This window comes from Podarcis vaucheri, assembly GCF_965113315.1.
Source record: "Podarcis vaucheri genome assembly, chromosome: 2".
Classification (NCBI taxonomy): domain Eukaryota; kingdom Metazoa; phylum Chordata; class Lepidosauria; order Squamata; family Lacertidae; genus Podarcis; species Podarcis vaucheri.
This window is the reverse complement of record NC_138760.1, coordinates 46,795,575-46,814,350: the sequence shown is the minus strand read 5'-3', so window position 1 is coordinate 46,814,350 and position 18,776 is coordinate 46,795,575. Positions and strand designations below refer to the sequence as shown.

The 18,776-nt window shown below is 41.1% G+C and overlaps 1 protein-coding gene across 5 annotated transcripts in view; it reads right to left on the bottom strand.

The window, feature by feature from the left end:
* Positions 1-18,776, bottom strand: part of BRD4 (bromodomain containing 4) — a 73,513-nt gene that overhangs the window by 26,935 nt on the left and 27,802 nt on the right. For all 5 annotated transcript variants that reach the window (XM_082213175.1, XM_082213179.1, XM_082213178.1 and 2 more), the window contains exons 3-7: positions 12,449-12,767; positions 10,186-10,323; positions 9,230-9,365; positions 7,890-8,179; positions 3,079-3,441 (exon numbers count right to left, since the gene is read on the bottom strand). In XM_082213175.1, the coding sequence (XP_082069301.1) occupies positions 3,079-3,441; positions 7,890-8,179; positions 9,230-9,365; positions 10,186-10,323; positions 12,449-12,733 (1,212 nt within the window). In that variant the 5' untranslated portion in view covers positions 12,734-12,767. The remainder of the gene's footprint in view (positions 1-3,078; positions 3,442-7,889; positions 8,180-9,229; positions 9,366-10,185; positions 10,324-12,448; positions 12,768-18,776) is intronic.

Sequence of the window (18,776 nt, the reverse complement as noted above, 5' to 3'; positions counted from 1 at the left end):
TAAGTAATAAGTTTTTAAAATCCCACAGTTATATATCCTCACTGTCTTTGAAAAGCCAGCCAGATGCACTGAGTAGCACAGTGTAAGACTCAGGAGACTGCCTCTTCCCAGCAGCCAGAAGGGGCAGCTATTGCAAGAAACAAATAGGGATAAGAAATAGAGTAAGATCTCATCTTTCCTCACCTACAGGAGTAGATTACTTGAATAGTACTTGCACTACAGCTGCATGTTAAGTTCTTTATTATGCTAAGAAGATGGATGTTACCACTATAAGGGAAGGTCAATGAAAATCTGGGTTGGCCCTTCCATTAGTGATCAGGCAACTGCAAATTATACCACCTGAAGCCCATTGCTTACCTCTCTTGGCTGGCCCTGCTCCTGCCTGTTCGCTGAAGCTCTCTCCTCCCTCCAGGAAAGACTAATGGAGGGGGGCGGAGTTACATCTCTCAGAGCAAAGCATTTTGGGCAGAGTAGCCACGAAAGTGCATGTGCTGCCATGGTTTGTGGTGGCAGCTAATAATACCTAAGACTGGAGGGAGTTGCAGTAACTTTAAGCTCCCTGATTCCATTTTTAGTATCATTAAGCATTGCAGCAAACTGCAGCACCCCATGTGTTTTCATGGTCCCCCACCCCAATCTCAGATTCATTGTTCGGAGGTAAGGATCCCTCCAGGTCCTTCCTAGAACTAGGCAGGGAGGAAGGAGGCAAGAGCTGGAAGCCTTGTTGGCGCCACAACATAATGTAACTATATGTGTGAGTGAGTGAATGTCTGTATGTCAGATCAATGCATCCTGAAGTAGCAGCAAAAAAACAAGACAGAAAGCCAAGGGGGGGGGGGGAGAGGTGCTATAGCCAGCACAGCAATGAAGAGAATGGGCAACAGCAGCTTAGGTGACGCAATCTCTTGCACCAACCCTGATACGAACGCAGCACATTTGACAAAAACTACACATAGCATCTTGGGGAAATTTGGTCCACAATGTCTCCGATGTATGGGATAGCCACATTAATACAGGCAGCCAGTGCACTCTTGACCATGCTGGTGTGTCTATACCACCCCCCAGAAGTCTGAAGAGACTTTTTTTTTGCATCAATTCATCCTCTTTTCCCTTTAGCAAATTTATTCCTCTACCTACCTATTCCTTTCGGCACCAAAATTATTAACAAGATTCAATTAATTTATTCCTCTTCTTCACATCAAATCTGTCTTAATAATTACTTTTAAAAGCAGACCTATAGTCCTGACAAGAAGCCTGGTTTACAAAAACAGAAAATGTTTACTTCTCTGTAGTTCATCCTCATTCCCCACTTCCACACAGCAAAGCCTTAGGCACAGACAAGGTGACCAACTAGGAACTCCACAGCCCTAAGCTGAACCTGACAAAGAAAAAGCCAGAAGAATTTCTTCCTGTATTAATTTCTATATAAGCAGCACAGCCAATGAAAGTCAGTGGAGTAACCAAAACGAACCCCCCTCCCCCCAATTCTTATGGATGAAATGACTGTCAAACTTAGTTGCTGCAGTGTTACACTGATAGCATCAGAAAGAGAAACTGCAGATGAAATAGCTGAGCTTGGAAGCCAATAATGGTGCTACTGGTATTAAATAAGACCTTATGTATGGCTCCAGTCTGAGCAACTCTGCTAAGAACAAACTTGTGTGCCTCACCTATATTATCCTTCAGAAACTGACTCTCTGAATGGCTTTGACCATTTAATTCTGCTTCTGGCCCTCTAATGCTTAAAATCCAACCATCTACTTGTATTTCATCACATTACATGCCTATGGCTATTCAGCCTTGTAGTTTCTGCTTTTGGACTTGACCCATACTTGCCTTGGTACGTACCCTTTGAGTATGTGACAATGTGGTATACCCATTAGATGGGGATGGTGACTACTTTACCATAGTTGTGCTATATCATAGAAAGCATGGCTTGAACCCTAAAAAGGAGCATTCTACATGGCAACATTTTGTCGCAAGTCTTATTATTATGTATTAATACTGAACATGTGTCATCAGACACATACAGCTTTAAATCCTATTCAGCCTTTCAACTCGTTAGTGAGGCATCATCTCCTAATCTTTCTACTTTTCCCTTTTCTATTCCGTCGAGAAAGTTGCCATTATTTTCTGCACTAACAGGTCTACAAAACCTATTTTGATTTCTAACTACATAGCTTTCCCACTGTGCTACATTATATATTAATTGACGGTGAGCTCTGGAACACCTTCTGAGCATCTGTGCTCTCCCTGCCAAGAAAACTGTCCCCCAGCTCCACCCTGGTAGTACAATGGCTTGCACATTTGCTGCTGGTTCTGGAAAGTCCTATGGTAGCAGCATACTAACTCTGAGCAAAGGCTACAGATAGGAGAAGTCCCTTCATGGTGGGACTGAAATTGATATGAAATTAATAACCTATTTATAGTGACGCTGAGAAGTCTGACTATAGGGAGAAGCTCTTTCACTGTAAGATGAAAACTGCCAATGGTTTCTTAATCACTTGCTAGTGTCACCTCCACAGTAAAGATAGTACTTTGGACTTGCTGAAGAGGAAGAAGAAAAGCTAGTCACTTTCACTGCTACTTTTTGCAGCCTCTGTAGATATCCCAAGGTTGATCAAGATTTGTGCATCTAACTGCACCTAGATTTTTCACAGACCAGCATACATAGTTGTTTTTGCATCCAACAACCAAAATCAAACCCTCCCTTCTAGTGGAAATTAAGCTGAAACTACTGTAACTGGACAAAAGGGCCAAGAATACTTGTCTAAACCAGAGGAACTACAAAATCAGTAATCAAGCCTCCCTATCCGCAAAGAAGAATATGAACAGATGATACTCCCTCACATTCCAGATATTGCTGAAATCAAACTCCCGTCAGTCTCAACCAGCAAAGCCAAGGGTTAGGGATGATGGGAGCTGGGAGTCTAGCAACATTTTAAAGTTACACAGTAAACAAGCACATGCTTGCACAAACAAACACAGGTACAGTTCCTTCATAACTTACAAGGTGTATAAATGTGTGGGTATTGGCTTTCAGAGAAGATTACATGCACAGCTTAAAACTACACTTACTTTAATTGTGCTCAGATCCATGGGATGCTTAATGATATCACGGTAATCATGAAGCCCAAGTGCTTCCACATCCACAGGTTTGTAGAAGGGCCAGGCGTAGGCAGCATGCTTCTTAGCAAACATCTCTTTTATGATGCCACTACAATATTTTAATTGCTCTGACACTTTATTACTGCTACTCTTCTCTACTACATGCTGCTGAGAGTCTGGAACATCCTTCTTAGGCGGCTTCACTGGTCGGCTTTCTCTTCGTGGACCTGTCTTGGCAGCCTTGGGTTCTGTGGGCAGTGATGAGGACTCATGAACCGGGTCTATTGTTGTTGGAGTTGTAGTGTCTGCTTTCCTCTTCACGCCTTTTTTTGTCTGCAAAAGCAAGCAGACACTCTATGTAGCCTTCTGTTACTTGTGTTGGCTAGATAGGATCAAGTGAAAACCTCACAACTGAGTAAATACTCCGCATAAGAAGGGGAAAACACCATCACAAACACTTCCCACAAAAATGGCATTGGACTAGGTTCACTTTTCCCCATAAGATTTTAATAAAGCTTTTTATGATACAATAAAAGCTAAATAAAAAGAAAAACAAAGAGAAAAGAACATGCAGAGTCCTCTCAAAGGTAGCTCTTAACCCTTGCCTCACTTTTGATTTCTAGAAAATATGTCTGCTTAACTATAGTTAGGCCAAGTATATAATTCAACGCAAGTATCAAGTTTACAGAAAAAAGAGAAACAGTTAAAAATCATGTAAAAATCTTAATACCCAGTGTAGTGAAATATGGGGGGCAGCAGTGAAGTTGTGTGCCATGAAGTCCCTGGTTCAAATCTTGTCTTAGCCATGAATTCACTAGGTGGCCTTAAGTAAAGTATTACATGAGGTGAGGGGAATGTAAGGCCCTCCTGGCCTCTCTATCTGGACTGTGGGACCACGCCTCCTCACTGGTCTTACTCTGCACCCTTGTCAGCTTTTGTTTGTGTGGAATGTCCTTGGACTATGCTTGCCTGGAAGGACAACATGTGTGTGCGTGGAAGCTTTTGGCTGGAATGTAGCCCATTATACAGAGTTTAGAGTCCTGTCTGTTGCTATGCCCACCTTTTCCTTGGCCCCATCTACTACCACCACCATATGGCCCCCAGAAGATTGCTCACGAGGAATGCAGCCCTTGAGCTGAAAAAGACTCCCCACACTTGCACTGTAGTCTCTGCTTCTCATCTGTAATTAGGGGGTCATAATACCTTGTTCAAACTTTTTAAACAGAGGGCCAGTTCACTGTCCCTCAGACACTATTGGGGGCCAGACTATAGTTTGAAAAAAATATGAACAAATTCCTATACACACTGCACATATTTTATTTGTAGTGCACAAAAAACCAGGAAAAACAAAGCAGGATTGTTACAGAACAGGTCTGTCCATGCACACCTCTTCCCACACAAACGCCCGGGAGGGGCAGGAAAAGGCGAAACCTGTGCACTGATGGGTTTCGTCCGCTGCCTCCGAGGAGCCTCCCCCATAGCACTCACAAGGCAGGGAGACACACAGTCCAAGAGGAACGTGGGGAAGTGTTAACTGCACGCGACTCAGGGCTGGCCGCGCCTGCAAGTGGGAACTAGGAGCTGCAGCTGGGTCCAGGGCGGAGTGCCTCTTGCTTCCCGCCCCTGCGAGATTTCAGAGGGGAAAGAGGGGGAAAGGTACGCCAAGAAGAGCCTGTCTCTGGGGCGGGAAAGGAGCGAGAAGCCCCGCTGGAGCCCCTCTCTCTAGGGAAGAACGCAGCCTTTGCTGCCCAGCGACGCCCCACCTACTAGGCCCTCCAGCAGAGCCCAGCTGCAGCCGAAGTAGGAACTAGAAAGTGGGAGCGGCATCTCAGGGTCTCGTTGGCTGGGCGGAAGAGGGCAGCAGAGCCAGGCAGAAGACGCCTCGCCATCGCCATGCGAACTGCATTCCAACCATTGCTGTTGCATCTTTATTTTTTTTATTATTATTGGTTTGGTTTGTGTGCCTCAAAGGGACCTCCATTTTAAGTTGGGCGCTTGCAATGTGGGGTTGCCCCACTGAGCAGATGAGCCTGTTTCATGGCTATAAAAAAATTAAGACAGCAGCGGGTTCTGCAGAGTCCGGGCGGGCCGGGTTCGGGACCTTGGCAAACCAGATCTGACCCCTGACTTAGATAATGCATGTGAAACGATGCAAACACTCTAAAGTGCTACATACTTGCCATGAATTATTATTAAACAGACAGCTTATGCTGCCCACTTAAAATGAATGTTTTAATTTCCTCCCCAATGGTACTAAGTTTACATGATAAGAGTTCCTGAACTGATGACATGAAAACATCACATTTTGAGAATTGAATTCATTATAGGTTCATTTCACTTGAATGCTGTTTGGAATGGTGCTGTTCAAGATGAAAATTTTGAATACCCAGTTTTGAAACTGAGAAAGCATAGTTGTCTAAAAATCACGTTACCTATATCTACCTTTACAAAACACTTACCACAACCCTATCCAAGTTTACTCAGAAGTAAGTCCTACTGTGCTCAATAGAGCTTATTCCCTAATAAGTACATTTAGAAATGTTGTAATTGTTATCTGTAGGAGGAAGATCTGGTTTTCACTTGCAAGCTCCATGTAAAAGAGAGAGGTGAAAAACAAGGGTCAAACCTCAGTACTGACCTGACCAATGATAGGAATCAAATATCTAAGAATCTGCACTGGAGAGGCTAAAACTGTATCACACTAAAGAGGGGCAATTTCCCATGCAACGACCACACCAATATAAAAACCTGTGCTAACCATTAACATCAATAATGTCTACATTTAGCCATCAAATACATCATCTAGTGGCTGTATTAATCGGACCTTACACCACTTTTGATTTTCTCTTTGTTGCTTTTCGGTTCTTCATGGTACAAAGCATGGCTTCCACATGAGGGAGTACATATTGCACCTGGTTCATGGGTGTCCCATTACTTAGCTCAAGCGGACGTACCTGGGACAGTGAGACTGCACAGTTACACATTTCTCTCAAAGATTTTTAAAAGATGTTCTAGGAAGGTAGCAGAGGACATTTCAACCTCTTTATTTCCAGGGAAAGCTCAAGGCTCCTTCACGCTTTTTACGGGAAACACACAGTTTTAAGAATATGCACACGTAGCAGAAATGCCCAGCCAATTGCAGCTTACTAGTTTGCGTAAAATGAGATTTGTGAAGTGACTCTCAGCATGGGTACACTATTGGGGGGAAGGGGAATCAACTTTAAGAAAAAGATATATAATAATGTAAGTTTTCTCTTTTACCAAATCAGTACAATGATTCATCCAGCCCAGCACTGACAATTATTCATGCCTCCATTTAGGAACATAGGAGTCATACTATTGGACAATCTAGCCAAGTATTGTCCACACTGTCTGGCAGAGGCTCTCCAGGGTTTCTGTCAAGAGTCTTTTCCCAAGTAAAGTATGGATTAACCAGTGAAACACATGGCAATACATCCAATTGAAACATATGTTGGAAAGGCAGTTTGGCCCTGATGCCACAGCAGCATCAGAAACACCCATGCTGCTACAAGATTTAATCTTTGCAACAAAAACAAAAAACTCTACACTTGCACTATATAAAACGCTACTCAACAGGAAGAAATATGATTTAGAATATGATAGCCAAAAATGGAGTGAAGAGTTAAGGGTACAGATAACAAATAATATATGGGAGCCAAGTATAAAATAAATAGAAATAGCCTCTATGGATCTGAGATTAAGACTTATTCAACAGAAAATAATATTCAGAGTCCACTGGACTCCAGCAAAACTATACCAGAAGAAAATAACAAGTGCAGACAACTGCTGGAGATGTGGGAGTAAAAAGCCGAACTTAGTACATATGTTGATCAACTGCCTGATGATAAGATCATTTTGGTGCGAGGTGAGGATATTTATAGCAAGAGTAATAAAAAGAAATTGTTATTTAGAGGAACTGAATTTAATTCTAAATTATATTCTGGAAACATGGGAGATTTCAAGGGGTCAAAAAATAAATAAATGGATGTATCGTGCTATATCAAAAGCAAAAAAACTTGTTTTGATGAATTGGAAGAGCTGCAAAAAGATTTCATTGAGCATATAGATTGATAATATGGATAGATTAGCTACATACGAACGAACTGCATGTCGACACAAAATAAGAATGGATAAACATGAAGAAATCTGGAACTAATATTTAAGCGATAAGGCGGATGGTGGTGGGATGTAGGGGGAGGAGAGAGAGGTGGGAAAATATTGTTTTAAAAGGTGTAGTCATAGGTATATCAGTGTATTCAAATCTGAATTGTCAAATTGTGTTATTATTATGGTTTTTATTGTATGTGTCTTTTGCGGTTGATGTTTGTATGGAAAAAATAATTAAACATTTATTTTTTTAAAAAAAAGAGTCTTTCCCAGCCTACCTAGAGATACCAGGAACTGAACCTGGAAGCTTCTGAATGCAAAGGATGGGCTCTACCACCTAGATTCAACTCCCATTGGTCTCATGCAGAATTCTTTCCCAACCCAAAAGAGACATACGAAGGATAGAACTTGGGTCTTCTACAATCGCAGCATATATTCTAATATAGCTCTGCTCTCTAACCTTCAGAGGTAGAAGATTACAGGCAAACAAAATTTAAATGGGGGAAGTCCTAACTCTGCAAGAATGTAGTGAGAGAACTTTAAGCAGAAATATGCCCTGGATCAATATGGCTTTTGGCAAACTATTTCACCTATTCATCTAAAACTGTCACTTGCCAAAATGAAACAAAAGAGCAAAGCTGTAATTTACTCACCTTCATGGGCTGTGCAGCAGTTGGGATAATTGGTTGGTGTGTTTGAATGGGTTGGGGGACAGAAGCTGAAGGAGGGGGAGGGGGAGGAGGAGGCTGGGGAGGTGGTGGTGGGGGAAGCTGGGGAGGCACCAGCGTTGGTAATGGCGTCTGGACAATGTGGTCAGGGGTCACAGAAGGAAAGGAATGAGTTGTTTGCACCGGCTGAGGATTTGACTGTGAAGCCTGCGTCTGTGGTGGGGATGATGCTTGAGTTGTATTCTGTACCGTTGATGCTCCAGCCTTGGATGTAACTGTTAGAAAAGGAAGCATCGTCATGTGATGTACCCAGCAAACCTCAACACATGCAAAAACGTAGTTCAAATAGCCCAACCCCCTGCAGGAGAAATCACTGCTATGCCATGGAAATGCTGGGGAGATGTAGGCAAATCAAGAGGCTGCGAAATTGAAAGCCTTGTTACCAGGCTCATTATCTTCAGCTGGCTGATAGCCTAGTTACCTGCTTCATTATCTTCAGCTGGCTGCACAACAGGCTGACCATTCTCAGTGCTGCTTCCAGTGTTTTTTTTTTGCTAGACCTGCTGTGGGCTCCTCAAGGACTTTGAGCAAGACTGGTTGAGTGTGCACAAAGCTGGAGGCCTTGTGCCCCTCCAGGAGAAACCATTGCTATGCCTTGGAGAAAGGTGGGCAAACAGACTGGCTGTGTGACTGGGAGCCTCATTACCTGGCTCATTATCATCAGCTGAGCAACAGTGACTGCTGTGGCTATTTCTGGGACTGCCTTTGGGGTGCAGGGCATATCCCCCCCAAACCCCAATAATAATGAATTTTTGCTTACCCGTGTTACTGTTTTTCCTTTCTTTATAGAGATTGATGTTTGGGGGCTAAACTGTACATGAAATTGGAGATACTGATTCCTACCTCTTCTTAAAGTGACAACCTTCTATTTGGATAGCTTTTGGTTTGTTGGGGGAGAGGCATGGGAAGTATTGTTACCCTGTACATTGGAAAACTGAAGAAAGTGATTTCTATACTCCACTTTCCCAGGCTGAGAGCCTATTAGCAGGGATAGATTCTGCCCCCCACCCCAAGACAAAGGGAGTGATTGATGTCAATGCTTTATTTAAGAGATGTTTCTGCATTGTTACTTGCTGACACTAGGTAATTCTCTCTCCCTGACATGGATACTATACGTACATGAAACACACATGCACAAACTCAAGTTCCTTTCAAGTACAAGCTAATCCACCTTATTCAAATACACAAGTAATGACACCGAGCGTTGGCTAGTCCAAAAGAAAAAAAGCCCCTGCAAACTGAATGGGCAGTACCAATATCAGTACCTGTTTCCTTCTTCCCCCGTCCTCTTCCTTTTGTCTGGACTATAACGATTTCAGTTTCTTCCTGTGTCATTTCAGATATTTTCTGCAGAAAAAGTTTTTCTAGAGCTTCTGCCATTAAAACAATATCATCCCCTGGCTGAACAAACAAAAAATGTAAGAGGTTACACTCATTCATAACTCTGTGATAGCATGGGAATAACAGAATGACGTGGCAATAAATCTGCCTAATTCGTATCAATGACACCTGAGTGTGTTGGATGCCATGTTCTGGAGTTGTTTCCAAATTCTATTCAAAGCAAACCCACTGAAATTAATGGGCCTAAGTTAATCATGTCTATAAATTTCAACAGGTCTATTCTGCCTAAGATGAAGACTGGACACAGCCCTTGATACGACTGTATTTATTGCAATGTGATCTTAAGACGTTGTGCAGAGCTTTTAGAGTCCAATTTCCAAGCTGCACACTTTCGGGTTCCCTTTAACCAAATCATATTCTACACTGTGTCTAATGTAGTCACTTCTGGGTTCTACTTGACTTTTTCCAAATCAAATTTGGCCATTTCAAGTATTTGCCAGCATACGGCTCTCGCCCCCCAACTCACTGTATTTCATTATATAACTAAAGTAACGTATACACTTATATCTGCTTTTGAAATGGATTCAATAATATTGTTTTGTTGTAGAGATTTATATCTTGTTTCTTTTTGTTGTTGTTGTTTAAAAAAATCTCAAGGCAGACAAATAGAGTTAAACATTTAGAGCCTGCTTGTTTTAAATCTCAATTCTGAAAACTTAAAAAGTGAAGAATTTTATCTTTTCTAAATAAAGAATATATTTTAAAAGAAATGTTGCTTCTAGGGCAGGTAGAAGAAGGAAAGTACTGTTGCATGAGAGAAAGTCTCATGCAACATCACAGACACATCATTTGAAAGCCCAAATATATGAAGACAACATACCTTATTATAGATATAACAGTTTGTAAACATTGTATTGAAGTCCTGGATACATTCTTGAGCATTCCAGTAGTAGTTATTCTCCAAGCGTTTCCTTATTGTTCCCATATCCATAGGAGTTTTAATAATTTTATAATAATCCTGTGGCAACAGAGAGGATTAATTATTATAACTGAAAATTTTACCAGGAGTACTGTATTCAAGGCTTTAAGGTTGAAAAGCTTAAAAAAATTCTCTCTGTCCCAACTTAATATGTCAACATATTTAGTAACAATGTCTAGAAGATAAAATAATTTTAAGCTTAGAAGCATTCAGAGTCTTATCAAAACAACTGGCAAAGAGGGAAATCATTCAACCTTTTAATCTTTAGCTATTGTAATATCTATTTATAACTGCTTCTACACAGTCAGACACATTAGTGCTGTATTATTCACATCTTTTACACCCTTTGTAGTTAATTGCAACTTCAGATGCAACATCCATTGGGGGACTGGTGTGGGGACACATGGGTAAAAGAAACCCATTTTAAATCCTTATCCCTCCATAGCTACTTTTAACCAAAGACAGGATATAGACCTATCTAGTTCAACCCTCGGTTCCTCTGTGATAAGGGTTTAAAACAGACTTTTAATGTACAGGACAGACGCACACCTAATGGCCGATAGAGCCCAAATTTCATGACAAATAATATGGAAAACCATCAGCTGACTGCTCAAACAAAATAAGGTATCTGCACCCAGTAAACAATGTAAACCAGAACTTTTAAAACAACATTTCTAATGTTGGGAAGGATTCTGGGGCTGCAGCTCACAATTCCTTTCAATAGTTCTCTTTTCAGACCACCAGTTTAGTTAGCTAGTCTTCAACAACAACAGGACATACTGAAAGACAGGGATTTGCCTGAACTGCATATATAGCTTTAGTAGTCAGGGAATGAAGTAGCCCTGTAAGCATGCTCTGTAACATTTCCAATGGGCTCTGGTAGCCATTTAATTGTTCTTTCTTTGGCAACACAAATTTTCAACAATTTCATGGTCAGAAGCATCCCTGTAGCACCATGCAGTGCTGCGAAGCACAGGAATGATGTGGATCAGGCCCATGAAATCAGGATAGGTACACTGGCCATCACAGTTGTTAAAATCAACCTAATATCCAGACTAGGAAGAATACAAGCTGACCACTGACCAAGCATGCAGAGAAATCTATTTAGGAGTGCTCCAACAAAGGAATGTTGTTTCAAACAGCTTGCAAGATTTCTGTCACACTGCCTAAGTAATGCAGCCGAATAAAATGGTCCCTGAGTGGTGGGGAAGCAGCATATCAGTGTCCACATTACTATGGCCTGTTGGTTAGCTAGTAAGTAGACTTGTAGGTCTTATTTTCAGATTTTTCACAGAAGAACCCTTTGGATAACTAACAAGATAAATCATGGAGGCATGGCTAATGTGAGCCAAGTAGTAACAAGGTATCAGAAAAACTAAAAATGAAAATAAAACCTCCCATTTGCCAACCAAAGCAATTATTTAGGTTTGATACGAGGAAAGCTAAGCATCAAGCAAATAAAAATACTCCTATACAATAATTATAAAATAACCTTACCATACAAAAAAATGTTGCTGCCACAATTAATTAATTGAAAACAAATGCTGTGCTATCTGCTATATAGAGCCCAAAGAGATACAACTTCCACCCAGGGGAATTATTGTCTACATTAGATACACAATACGGGGAGAGATGTTGGGAACCAGCAATGGCGACTGAAAATATGGATGGGCACGCCAGATGATAACCCTTCTTCACCTTTCAGCTGTATCAAGCATCCTTCCTATGAAATTTAGTTCATTGAGCATAACATATGCTGCTCTCATGCTTCATTTTCTCCCCACCCACATGCCTACTCCTTACTCCATATTATCTGCCTTATTTCCCTCACTTTACTGTAGGCCCATTTGATGCCCCCTTGTCCTATAATGTTCAGTACTTTAGAATCTCACCTGACCGCATGCTTTCTTTAGTCCTGTTCCCAGTCCCTTCAACACTTCTGAAGAAACTTTAACGTTTATGTTTCTTTCCGTCCTCATGAAACTACATTTCTATTCCTCTCCTGTTGACCCCCTAGCCAATTCCGCTGCCACACACATTTTTCCCCACCTTTGGGTTGCTCCTCACCTCCCATCTTCCACAAGCATCCCACCCCATGCCCTCCCACACCACTAAATGTTAAGATACATTGCTGTTCCTTTAATTCTCTTAAGTCTATACTTACAGGGAGGTTTAGTTTGACAGCATCCACAGGCTGCTGGAAAGGCCATGAAAACTGATGTTTCCATAGTGTCTTGAGCACCACTTTGAGCAGATACTGCAGCTGGTTGGTCATACGCTTGGGTTTGTTAGGATTTGAGGTCTCTGGTGGAGGTGGGTTATTAGCTGCAGTACTGCCTTGCTGGGTTTGGCCCTGTGCCTGTGTTGTAGACATTTGTGTAGCTTCTAGTCCATCCCCCATTACTGGTAAATTTCTCAGTCTTGTCCCAGGGCCACTCTCCGCAGACATGCTATTGATCCCATTGCATTCTCCACTAGGCACTCTGTAAAGCAAATGCAACAATATTAAACATAGGTCAGATAAGGTTAACTACACATTTGTGCACAAAACTTATTTTTTGTGCTTGCTCCCATTTGCACAGAGTAAAAAAAAATGAACCCACACAAGTATGTAGCTTGATTCACCCTCTTACTTTGTGAAATCCTACACTAGGCAAGCAACCAAACCATCAGAGTACCCTGAACAAAGCAGGTGTGGAGTCTTCTAGTATAATCCATCTTTTCTCTTCACCAAACTTTACTAAACATTTCCCCTATGAACAAGATCCAAGGCTGTGCTAGCAGGCACGCCAGGGCCTTCCTTTCCACTCCCCCAGCCCCAGTAACAGATTTTGGCAGCATCCAAGGGGCTACAGAGAGAAGCAAAGGAAAGGGAAGTTATTTTGCACAAGTTCACAGCATCAGCAGGATGCCATAGCTGGATCTTACTCAAAGTCTTTCACGAAAAATGCCTTTAAAGCATGTTTACCCCACTCCTCAAATGAAAAGACTTTCAGAGTAGCTTACATAAGATCAATTAAAAAAGGCAGTCTCTGCTCACAGGCATGCAATCTAAAAGAAATGACACAAAAGGAAAACAATGAGGAGGGAAGAGGAAGGCAAGTATGTTCAGAAAACAATTCTTAAAGGTACATAATAGTCCTCAATGACCAACTGGTATGGAAACAATTCAGGAACAGAGGGAGCCAAATTGAACTGGTCTCAGCTGAGTCGACTGAGTGGTCCTGCTTTCCATCTCTCCCTCTGCAGAAAATTTATGGAATAGCTGCTGGCAGAAGTTGAGAAAAGGAGGAACCCGAAGGAACTTGTCTTTCAGTGGAGCCAATGGAGTGTCCCTGCTTCCCTTGTTTCTTACTGCTACTGCCATGTATAGCTAGTTTTGCATTTCTCATCAGCTGGGAGCAGGGTGAGCTTATGCACATCCTACTGATGTGCACGGTGCCTCAGAACGCAACCCCCAGGTAAATGGGGAGCTACCTGTATTAATGCTCAGTAAAGATCTAGGAGAAAAGGTAAGTTTTTAGGAACTGCCCACAAGCCAATAGTAGGCACATGTCCTATTTCAGAGGAAAGGGTGAGTGCCACAACTGAAAAGGTCCTCTTCATGATTTCCACAGGATAGTCGTCGTAAATTGATTTATATACCACATTTTCCACAATATACATCTGTATTCAAAGCCGCACAGTTTTTAACAGCTGCAACTAGCAGTGAGCATAGCTTTTCCCTTCCCTCTTTTTGGACTGTTGTTTACTCATGGCAAAAATCTCAATTTTTCTCCCGTACAATGGAAACTTAGCTATTGTTCATTAAAGTTAAACTGGCCATATTTGGAACATTGTATTCAGTTCTGGTTAACAAATCTCAAAAGGGTTAGAACTGGAAAAGATGAAGAAAAAGCAATAAAATGATTAGGAGGTTAGAACACCCTCACTTACACGGAAAGCCTAAAATGCTTCAGGCTTTTTGGGTGGCTACAATGGGACAGGTTTATAAAAGCTTTCACTATGTCAAATGATGTTTTTCCTCCTCTCAAAATCCAGAATAGAGTCATTAGGTTAAACTGGCAGTAGATTCAAAATGGTTTGGTGTTTTTTAAAAGCACTTATTCACATGTCATTTAATTTATTATTTTTTCTACCACACAAAATTATCAAACTTGGGTCCCCAGCTGTTGTTGGACTACAACTCCCATTATCCCTGACTACTGGGTTCTGCTAGCTAGGGATTATGGGAGTTGTACTCCAACAACAGCTGGGGGCCCAAGTTTGAGAAACACTGCATATGTCCTTAAATAGCAATTATGGGAAACAAACAATAGCGGAGAGCTGTTGCCTTCATGTGCTGCTTCTGAGTTTCCACCAAAGAAAGAAAGAAAGAAAAGGATGTTGCTGGCTGCTGTTGGAAACAGGAAGCTGAATCAGATAGATCCTTGGTCTGATTGAGCAGGATTCTCACACTACTCCCTTTTCCTTACCATACCTTCAACCAGCATGAACCAGTTGGAAAGTTCAGCAGCTATTACTGTCATATCAAAAAGTGGCATCAGTGGTGGAAAAGGTAACAGAAGTATCACTTCCCACTCTTCCACCCTGGTGGAACACTTCAAGGGATGGCCCGACTTGTATTTTTAAATTCTTCCTTCATAATGAAAGGTGGGTAAGAAATCGAATAACAAAATTAAATCAGTATCCCCATTTGCTTTTAGGGAAGAAGCAAAAACTGTTTTTGTTCAACAGGTTTCTGCAAGACATTGCTTTTAAGGATGTATAATTGTTGTCTGTTTTCTATTTTTGTTTTTTTATTTGTTACCTTATTATTGTTTTAACATTTGTAAAGCAACATGATTACATTTTAGTAAAGTGATGATAAAATGTCAGAAATAATCTGATAACACCATTGCAATTCTTTTATCAAAAAGCAAGAAAAGGGAAATTTTCAGCTTTCAGTCTTAAAAAGAAAAATTATTCAAACACTATCTCAATTTTTAAAAAATGCTACTTAACTCTTTTTTATGTTCTTTTAGGAAATGCCTTGAACAGCCCAGATCCTGTTTAAATAGTGCAATACACAAGGAGTGTCAGGAGAGGGTGCTAAAAGACTGGAACACATAATCTAGCCCAAATTTCCTAATTCTCTTATCTCATATACACAAGCTATAAAAGCTATGTGTATCATTTATGCATTTGAATTATTATTTCTTAGACTGTTAACATTCTTAGACTGCCCTCCTATAAAGAACATGTAATTTCTAATAAATGACAACTGTGAATTGGTTATTAAAATTACTTGAAATGAAAGAAACCGAAGCAGCGCCCTAAGTGGATCCTGATCAGTGAGATCCAGTATGCCAAAGGAGACATCTGCAACAGGGAGGCACCAAGCCTTCTTGATCTCAAAACCATGGGTGGCTAACCTGTGGCTCTCTGAATGTCGTCGGACTACAACTCCCCTTATCCCTATCATGCTGGCTGGAGCTGAAGGGAATCGAAGGGCGACAAGTTAGCCACTCTCATGAGCAGCAGCTACATTCAGACATCAAACTATGCTTCAGTGTGACAGGGCCAAGCATAGGTGAGTGTTAGGATCCAATGATGCCCCTTCCCTCTCCTCTGGTTTAGCTACAAGATAATAAACTTTTGCTTCCAAATTCAACAACCCACAGTTTCACATTTTGTCTGAGCATTGCTGTCAACTTTTCCCTTTTCTTGCGAGGAATCCTCTTCAGAATAAGGGAATTTTCCTTTAAAAAAGGGTAGCGTTGGCAGCTACGTGTCTGAGCTCTATAATATGACCAGTCAACTTCAAATGATGGGTTATGAAGTTTAACTATCCAGTTTCATTTATTAAATTTCCTCCCAATGAGCCCATGGTGGTCTGTACCTCTGGTTTATCTATATAACACTATGCCAAGATTTTGTAAAATAAAGTAAATGCTAGCTAACTTCTCCTCCCGGCTGGAGGCGATGAGGAAGTATGTGTGTCCGCGACTTTGGTCATACTGCTTCCTGCTCACGAACACAGTGCTAAATCATGGTTCAGCACTGCATGCGAACTGGGCCTTTGTCAGGTTTGACAATATGACAAGGTGTGGTTAATAAAAAGTAAAGTGAAGGCTTTTGAATTCCTACTTGCAACCATGCCACATGAAAAGAGGAGGGAAGTGATTGAACCTAAAGTTTGTCTAAGCTCATTCCTGACAGGCTAAACCATGGATTACTCTGACCTGTGAATGTAGCTGCAGTATTGGTATAGTTTGCACACAGCTCCAGAGCATGGTTTAGTGTTCCATGTGTAAACTGGAATGAGCTCAACCTCAGGCTTACACACTCCATCCTCCCATATGACTAGGTGGTTTTGCTAGTATTTAGTTTTACTTTCTCATCATGCTGTCTTACAACCAGGACTATGGTTTATCACAGACTTAGTTTCAAAACAAGCCCGAGGCTTCATTCCAGCTTGTGCACAAACCACTAAACCATTATTATCAGTACTGAGGCTCAACTCTACCTTTTGCAAGCTTTCTGCTTCCTTATGACTGCCTACATCAGGCTTGTGAAGCCAAGGTGTTTGTTCCTTGTTCTTTTACTTTGACACTTAGCCTGTGGCCACAATACAACACTGGGAGTTGAATCTACAGTGCAATTTTATGTTTGTTTACTCAGAAGCATGACTCACACCTAAACACAAAATATTGCATACCATTTCTTTTATTGCAATAGAAAATCTTTTTTTTTTTAGTACCTAGTTTACAGACCCCTTGAAGCTCATTCAAGAACCACAGGTTAAGAACCCCTGCCTTACAGAATTAACTACTTTTAGCAGAGACTGAATGAAATTCATACAAATTTGAAAACACTGCTATAAACTGTGAATTAATGCACTTCCACACTCTATTAGAATAGCAAAAGTAATGTAAAAAGGCAGGCTCTAGATGCAGAAGTAATTTACAAACAGGAGGTTCAAATTATATAAGGTACAAATATCATTAATGCATTATGGTTCTCAAAGCAGGAGACAGGCCTTGTGAGACAACAGTTTTAAGGATGGAAAGTTTCTACACTTTGTTCCCTAAACCAATGCACTGTGTTCCGTGGTTTAGCTTTGACTGAAAGCTCATTTTTTCATCATATTGCTTTCTTCTTGGAACTTTTAAATCTTTCTGTGACAAGATCCTGCTTCCACCCTTTTATTTTGGTCTACTTAGCTCCATACCTGAAATGATGAGCAACTGTAGTATTTTATTTAACCTCTGTCAGCTTCAATCCATTTTAAATCAATGCATGTTATGTTTCCCCAACAGTTTTATTCACGGTGGAAAACAGGTACAAAAGAAAGAGATTTGAGTAGCCTGCACCAGAACATAGCTTGTTCATGGTCAGCCTGTATGTTTGTAACTAAGGGTTACCATAATGTGCCAACCAGGCTGCAGAGGTGTTTCTTCACGTAGGACATAATAAATCTAGATATACATTGCAACAATGTATGGCAAAATTGTTGCCAATTTTCACAACTTTAAAAAAGGATTGGACAAAGTCACTGACTAGTAGGCACAGCATACAAAAGCATTGGGAATATTGCTATTTAAACACTTTATGAGTATGTACTAGGTATTAGGGTCAATCTGAAGCAGGACCACCTGGGTGAATTTTACCGTTATGCTTTTCATATAATCAGTTATCCATATATAACCATATATCTTTATGATGATTTTATATAATCCATGCTTGAATCATGAAGGCTTTTGCAGAGCTTAAAGCAAATTGCTTAGATTTGAAAAATCCAAAAGGACCTCTGCCCCAGTTCTCTCCCCTTGTTCTTCTTATGTCCTCAACGTCTCGCCAACATAAGGGGGGAAGCAATAAATCTGATATGCTGGCACATTTCTCCTGTCCAGGCAGGGTCCTTAGCAGCTAAAACAGGAAAACGCTAACCACAAATGTCCCCGTATAGCAGATGTTGCGTAGGAGAGCTATCAACAGCGTAATGGCCGAAAAACTTCCTTTCTCCTTAGGTTTCCTTTCTCCTTTCTTACCATAAAGCAGGGAAAAGGTCGAACTGATGTACAGACTGAAGAAAGCAGAAGTTGGGAGGGAACTCTTTACATGATCAGGGGACAAGGCTTGAATGCGCTCATTGGTTTTATTTTTGCTGCCGTGTCCGATTGTATTCGATTATGTCATGTATGTACTCAGGTATAAAGCCTCAGGCCGCTAGAGCTGGGGTGCCCAGTCTCTGGAAACGATTCCACTGAGTCAATTATTGCTCAGCAATAAATATCACTTTCTTTTTCTCCATTGCTGTGTCTGTTAATTCTTGGACACAATTTGAGTGGGGCACAGGTACTTTAAAAATCCTTGCAACAAATCAACAAGAAATGGCCATTGCCATGGGGTGACATCCGGCATCATGCACGCAGATTCCCACTTGTGCAGCAAGACTTCTGCTTCCTTTCCCCTCACCCCATATGTACAACCTGAATGCTAGATTGACC